General features: G+C 51.8%; 1 protein-coding gene across 1 annotated transcript; it reads right to left on the bottom strand.

The window, feature by feature from the left end:
* Positions 1-250: 250 nt before the first annotated feature.
* Positions 251-4901, bottom strand: LOC142662718 (uncharacterized). The gene has a single exon (XM_075840933.1). The coding sequence runs from the start codon at positions 4899-4901 to the stop codon at positions 456-458; it is 4446 nt and encodes a 1481-aa protein (XP_075697048.1). The 3' UTR covers positions 251-455.
* Between the last annotated feature and the right edge of the window lie 3019 nt (positions 4902-7920).

Raw genomic sequence — 7920 nt, 5'->3', positions numbered from 1 at the left:
CTGTAAGTGAGTTGTGGTCCTTTGTGCTATGATGTGTATTGCCACAGTCAGGATGAGAACACAATGGGGAAGATAATTGGATCTGCTTGGTTTGCTGGTCTGCACCTGAGCTGAATATAACTGTGGTGCCTCCTGATGACCCCCTGTGGAGAGTGGACAATGACAACACTTTGTCTTGTGGACTTCACCTCTGACTCGTCCAATTGTCCATAGGCTGGAGACACGACCTGTGGTACTTGATTAGAGAGTTATCCCTCTCTGCTGAGGACTCACAATAAACCACATATAATGCACCATCACAACCTCTCCCCTCATATAATAAGTGAGCTGGCCATGTGGCCTACACAGGCCGCTGGCCACCTCACTCGTAGTGCCCACTGATCCACATTGTAGGACCACAGAACAATTCCCAACAGTTGGCGGGTTCCTCGATCGGTTCAGGGGGGAAGGGCAGTCTATGGCTCTTCTTGTCGGGACAGTCCATCAGCGTTCTGGTGTTGGCTTCCCCGTTTGTATTGGATGGAGAAGCTGTAAGGTTGTAAGGACAGGCTCCACCGCAGTAATCGTCCATTGTCCCCTGACACTCGGTTCAGCCATGTGAGGGGGTTGTGATCCGTTACAATGGTAAAGTCTCTGCCATACAGGTATGGCTGTAATTTTTTGAGAGCCCATACGATGGCAAGGCACTCTTTTTCAATAGTAGCATAGGCAACTTCCCGATCCAGGAGTTTACGACTTATGAAAGCAACTGGATGCTCATGCCCAGCCGCATCTATCTGGCTAAGAACTGCTCCAATCCCGTAAGTGGACGCATCTGTCTGCACAAGGAACCTGCGCTTGTAGTCTGGTGCGGCCAAGACAGGGGCAGTGGTGAGAGCCGTCTTTAATGCTGTAAAGGCTTCCTCGCAGGCAGGTGCCCACTTCACCATTCTTGGCATGTTTTTGCGGGTCAGGTCATTTAGGGGCTTTGCCAGGGCACTGAAATGAGAAACAAATTTTCGGTAGTAACTAGCGGTCCCCAAAAAGGCCAGTACTTGTTTCTTAGTTTGAGGGGTAGGCCAGTTGCTAATGGCTTCCACCTTGGCAGGCTCAGGTCTTAGGGTCCCACCTCCTACTCTGTGCCCCAGATACTGCACCTCAGCCATACCCAACTGGCATTTATCAGGGCGAATTGTCAGTCCTGCTGCGAGAATATGGTCTAGCACTATGCCCAAGTGTTTAAGATGTTCCTCCCATGATGTGCTGAAAATGGCAATATCATCCAAGTATGCACAGGCAAAGTCCTGACATTGTTCTAGCAGCCGGTCTACCAATCTTTGGAAGGTTGCTGGGGCATTTTTCATCCCAAAGGGCATTCCCAAGAACTCAAAGAGTCCAAAGGGGGTAATAAACGCAGATCGCTCCCGGGCATTCTCTGTTAGGGGTATCTGCCAGTACCCCTTGCTCAAGTCTAATGTAGTTACAAATCGAGCACTGGCTAGCCGATCCAGTAGATCGTCAATCCGGGGCATAGGGTACGCGTCACTTTTGGTGGCATCGTTTAGGCGCCGGTAATCTACGCAGAATCGCGTTGTGCCATCCTTTTTGGGCACCAGTACCACAGGGGATGCCCAGGGGCTCTGGGAAGGCCTAATAATCCCAAGTTGTTTCATGTCCGCCAGTTCACTTTTGATCATGTCCCGAACAGCCTCTGGAACTCGGTAGGGGGCCTGCTGGATGGGGCGTTGCCCTTGAGTTTCCACATGGTGACTGGTGAGAGTTGTCCGTCCAGGTGCTGAGGAGAAAGCGGAAGCTCTTGGTCCCAGCAAGGCGAGAATATCATCCTTTTGGATATCTGACAGATGGAGTCCTAGGGGCACTTGGTTCAGAGTACCCCCAGCTCGAGACAGATGCAGAAGGTCTGGTAGGGAGTCGTCTCCTTCCTTATCACTAGGGGGACAGCAGATAGCCAAAACAGGCAGGGATCGGTCGTGGTACTCTTTCAGCATGTTGATGTGGACCGTCTTTTGTCGCCGGCCACTAGGGTCCATGGCAATGACGTAGTTAGTGTCATTAAGTTTTCGGATAACTCGGTAAGGACCATCCCATGTTGCTTGCAGCTTGTTGGCAGGGACAGCGTTAATCATAAGCACTTGTTGTCCTTCAATAAACTCACGGGTCCTGGCTTTCCGATCATACCAGGTCTTCTGGCGGTACTGGGCCTGTTGCAGGTGTTCTTTAGCCAAGGTAGTTAGTCGTGTAAGGCGATCTCGAAATTCCAGAACATACGGAATGACAGGTACTCCAGTGTCGGTGATCTCTCCCTCCCAGTATTCCTTTAGAAGGGTCAGGGGCCCACGGACCTTCCGACCGTAGAGCAGTTCGAAAGGGGAAAATCCGGTTGACTCTTGGGGCACCTCCCGGTAGGCAAACAGGAGATGTGGCAGATATTGCTCCCAGTCCCGTTCAGTGTCTGCAAAGGCGCGAAGCATATTTTTTAGGGTTCCATTGAAACGTTCACACAGTCCATTGGTTTGGGGGTGGTATGGGGTGGTGCGAATGGCTCGGACGCCACAGGTGTGCCAGAGAGACTGGACCAGGTCTGACATGAACTGAGTTCCTTGGTCTGATAGTATTTCACTGGGGAACCCTACTCGGGTAAAGATGGTAACAAGAGCCTCTGCTACCTTCATGGCTGTAATGCTGGACAGAGCCACGGCCTCAGGATAGCGGGTGGCATAATCCACCACCGTCAGAATAAACCGTTTCCCTGTTCTGCTGGGGTGCGCCAAAGGTCCTATTATATCCACAGCTACACGCTGAAATGGCTCCTCAATGATTGGCAGGGATTGCAGGGGTACCTTGTGACGAGCACCTGGATGTCGCATCCGTTGGCACACATCACAGGTACGGCAGTATCGAACTACTGATTGTGAAACGCCAGGCCAGTAAAAGTTGTGGGTGATTCTTTTCTCTGTCCGTTTCCTACCTTGATGACCCGATAAGGGGATGTCATGAGCCAGTTGGAGTAGCTGCAGCCTATACTTTTGGGGGACAATGAGTTGCCTGGTAGTCGCTTCAGGGTTGACCCCACCCCGGGCCTCTACATACCGATAATACAATCCCTTATCCCTGGTGATCCTATCGCCATTCTCTCCCTCCTGCCCAGTTTCTGCCCTTAGTTTAATAGCTGCCAAGGTCGGATCACCTTCTATTTCTTGCCTAAACTCTTCCCGGTCCCAAAAGTCTCTCAATGTAGAAGCAGTAGATGTAGCTCTTACCAGTTCAGTTGGGGGTCCTGGATGCTGCTCCACAGTAAAATCAGAAATTCTTTGTGCTTGGGCAGCTTGGTTACGGGTGACAGCTCCCACAAAATGGCACTGTAATTCCCCAATGTCATTCCCAAGGAGAACATCCGCGGGAAGTCCACCCATAACTCCAATCCAACACAGTCTTTCTCCGTAACCATAATCCAAATGTACAGCAGCCTTCTGGATATATTTGCGAGTACCCCCTGCCAGTGCGATGGGTATTCCTGGGCCTTGATGGATTGCCTCTGGCCGAACCACACGTGGGTCAGCAATGGTCAGGAACGCCCCAGTGTCTCTAAAGCCAGTCACCTTATATCCATCAATAAAAACATCCTGCAGATGGCGCTGCCTTTGCTCTGGGTAACTTTTCGCAAGGGACTGAATGCCATATAAGCCAGGGGGGGTCTCCGTGATGCAGGGTTCGGTAGTCCACTCTGGTGGGGGTGGTGGGAACTCTTCCTCAGGCAGGATGGAGTGCACAAGATGCCCAGGGGGAGGGGGGAAAGGTCGGAGCTCCCTTCGATTTCTTGAGGGGCAGCTAGACTGTAAGTGGCCAGGCTGACCGCACCCATAACACTTCCTTTCTGAGATCCCTCCATATCGCGGTCGGAACTGTGGGGCCCCTGGATTGGTTGGCATGGTTGTCATTGGCCTGCGGATGGGTTGAGGGCCGTATATGACAGGAGGTGGCCGGGGGGCTGGGTTAGATTGAGGTTTATTGTCCAGTAGCCTCCTCCACTGAGGTTTGATGGTAAGTGCCTCATCAGCCAGGGCTGCAGCTCCATTCAATGTTGGTGGCTTACGTTCGCGGACCCATTCCCGTATTTCCTGGGGGCACTTGGTATAAAACTGTTCTTTCAGGAACGCTTGTAGAATATCGTCCACAGTGAAGGCGCTCTCGGCTTCCAGCCATCTCTGACACGCCCGGGACATTTTATGGGCATACATCCTAAAAGATCCACCAGCAGTACAGGGAAGGTCTCGGAATTGGGCCCGATGTGAGTCTGGGGTGACGGCATAGTAGTCCAAAATAGTTTGTTTCACAATGTCATAGTCCCGGTTCCGCTGTGCGTCTAGGGTCCGGTATGCTTCTGCGGCTCCCCCTTCAAGGAGCCCCACTAAAACACGCATCCAATCAGAGGTGGGTACATCCAGCAGGGCGCACTGCTGTTCAAAGTCCTGGAAAAACCCTTCCACATCCCCAGTTTCCTCATTAAACGGCTTGAATTCCTTCCGGGTGACCCGTAAAGTTTCCCGGTTTCTCCGGCTCTCACCCCAGGTAATATTCTGCCCTCTTTCGGCCTCCATTGCAGCCTGTCTCTGTTTTGCCATGTTAGCAGCTTCCAGCTGATACTCCTGAGTAACGATTGATCCCAGAGCTGCCATTTCCTCCTCATACCACACTAACCATTGGCTTTTAGTGGTAAGAGCCGCTGTCTCCGGAGCATGTCCATTAGCCACCTGGGAGGAGGTCACCTGGCTAGCACTCACCAGTAGATCAATTAATGGCTCTTTAGATAGTCCCTGGTAGTTCAGGCCAAGTCCTCGGGCTCGTTCTTGGAGACTAAGTACGGTCCAGTTCCGGAACTCATTCGCTGGGTGGTTCTCCATGGAGCTGCACTCTGTTGATCCCACTTCTGACACCAGTTGTCATGGGGTTCGTTACATTAATACACGATCAACAGAGCCAGAGACGTCAGGGCAACTCCAACAGGGTTTATTGCATCCAATGTTGACAGAACAAGTCACGTTCAATGCAGGAACAACACACAGTCCACAAAATAAGGTAGTCACAGGAACATCTTCAGAGTGCTGGCCTCAGCTTCAGCTCTCCTAAAGGTCTAAATCCAGAAGATCTTATCCTCCCCAGGACAAGCCCTTATATCCACTCAGGGGGAGGAACATCTTGGCAGTTTCTAGTCACCATCATTATAATGACTTTAGTTTGTAATCATACACTGTCTGTAAGTGAGTTGTGGTCCTTTGTGCTATGATGTGTATTGCCACAGTCAGGATGAGAACACAATGGGGAAGATAATTGGATCTGCTTGGTTTGCTGGTCTGCACCTGAGCTGAATATAACTGTGGTGCCTCCTGATGACCCCCTGTGGAGAGTGGACAATGACAACACTTTGTCTTGTGGACTTCACCTCTGACTCGTCCAATTGTCCATAGGCTGGAGACACGACCTGTGGTACTTGATTAGAGAGTTATCCCTCTCTGCTGAGGACTCACAATAAACCACATATAATGCACCATCACAGGGGCATTATACAGTGTGGAGGGCAGCTATAGGGGCATTATACAGTGTGGAGGGCAGCTATAGGGGCATTATACAGTGTGGAGGGCAGCTATAGGGGCATTATACAGTGTGGCGGGCAGCTATAGGGGCATTATACAGTGTGGCGGGCAGCTATAGGGGCATTATACAGTGTGGGGCAGCTATAGGGGCATTATACAGTGTGGGGCAGCTATAGGGGCATTATACAGTGTGGGGCGGCTATAGGGGCATTATACAGTGTGGGGCAGCTATAGGGGCATTATACAGTGTGGAGGGCAGCTATAGGGGCATTATACAGTGTGGAGGGCAGCTATAGGGGCATTATACAGTGTGGAGGGCAGCTATAGGGGTATTATACAGTGTGGAGGGCAGCTATAGGGGTTTTATACAGTGTGGAGGGCAGCTATAAGGGCATTATACAGTGTGGAGGGCAGCTATAGGGGCATTATACAGTGTGGAGGGCAGCTATAGGGGCATTATACCGTGTGGAGGGCAGCTATACGGGCATTATACAGTGTGGAGGGCAGCTATAGGGGCATTATACAGTGTGGAGGGCAGCTATAGGGGCATTATACAGTGTGGAGGGCAGCTATAGGGGCATTATACAGTGGATGGCAGCTATAGAGGCATTATACAGTGTGGAGGGCAGCTATAGGGGCATTATACAGTGTGGAGGGCAGCTATAGGGGCATTATACAGTGTGGGGCAGCTATAGGGCATTATACAGTGTGGGGCAGCTATAGGGGCATTATACAGTGTGGGGCAGCTATAGGGGCATTATACAGCGTGGGGCAGCTATATGGGCATTATACAGTGTGGAGGGCAGCTATAGGGTCATTATACTACGTGGAAGTCGGTTATGAGGGCATTATACAGTGTGGAGGGCAACTATAGGGGCATTATACAGTGTGGAGGGCAGCTATAGGGGCATTATACAGTGTGGGGGCAGCTATAGGGCATTATACAGTGTGGAGGGCAGCTATAGGGGCATTATACAATGTGGAGGGCAGCTATAGGGGCATTATACAGTGTGGAGGGCAGCTATAGGGGCATTATACTACATGGAAGTCGGTTATGAGGGCATTATACAGTGTGGAGGGCAGCTATAGGGGCATTATACTGTGTGGGGGCAGCTATAGGGGCATTATACTACGTGGAAGTCGGTTTTGAGGGCATTATACAGTGTGGAGGGCAGCTATAGGGGCATTATACAGTGTGGAGGGCAGCTATAGGGGCATTATACAGTGTGGGGCAGCTATAGGGGCATTATACAGTGTGGAGGGCAGCTATAGGGGCATTATACAGTGTGGAGGGCAGCTATAGGGGCATTATAATACGTGGAAGTCGGTTATGAGGGCATTATACAGTGTGGACGGCAGCTATAGGGGCATTATACAGTGTGGGGGCAGCTATAGGGGCATTATACTACGTGGAAGTCTGTTATGAGGGCATTATACAGTGTGGAGGGCAGCTATAGGGGCATTATACAGTGTGGAGGGCAGCTATAGGGGCATTATACACTGTGGGGGCAGCTATAGGGGCATTATACTACGTGGAAGTCGGTTATGAGGGCATTATACAGTGTGGAAGGCAGCTATAGTGGCATTATACAGTGTGGGGGCAGCTATAGGGGCTGTAATGGCAGGAAGGAGGTGAAGGGAAAGTGAGCCCTAATCTACCCACCGCCCTGTCCCTGCCTACTTGCAACGACCCGCCCTAGGCGACGAGGTACAACTGGGCGGCGGTCCCTACGCTGGCTAAGTGCACTGGAAGACAAACGGGGAACACGCAAGGGAAGGGGCAGTAGCCACGGAACGCCACGAGGAAACGGGGCGGCGAACGAACAGTCAGGACCTGGACGAAGTGAGTACACCCGAGCGGGCAAGGAGACAGAAGCAAGCCAGGGCAAGCAAAGCAGGTCAAGCAGAACTGCAGCAAGGCAGAAGCACGGCAGAAGCAGGCTGGAGCAAGCAGCAGTGGGGCCAGGAATCCAAAAGAATTACAAGCACTGAGGGAGAGCACAGGGCAGGTAATAAAGGGCAGGGGGCGGAGCTAACTCCGAGAGACCAGGCCGCGATAGGCTCTCCCACTCCTGAGCCTGCCACCCTGGTTGGTGGGAGATGGTGTCAGTCGAACAGGTCTGGCCTCAGGTGTGGATTGATTAATCCCAGGAGTATAGCTAGATGAAGTACCTGGCAGATCCCTAACAGTACTCCCCCTTTTATGAGGGGCCACCGGACCCTTACTAAGGGGACCCGGTTTAGTGGGGAAGAGGAGGTGGAACCTCCTGATCAATACCCCAGCGTGAACATCACGGGCAGGTACCCAAGTCCTCTCCTCCGGCCCGTA

This window comes from Rhinoderma darwinii, chromosome 10 (genome assembly GCF_050947455.1).
Source record: "Rhinoderma darwinii isolate aRhiDar2 chromosome 10, aRhiDar2.hap1, whole genome shotgun sequence".
Taxonomy (NCBI): domain Eukaryota; kingdom Metazoa; phylum Chordata; class Amphibia; order Anura; family Rhinodermatidae; genus Rhinoderma; species Rhinoderma darwinii.
This window is presented reverse-complemented; position numbering and strand designations above follow the sequence as displayed.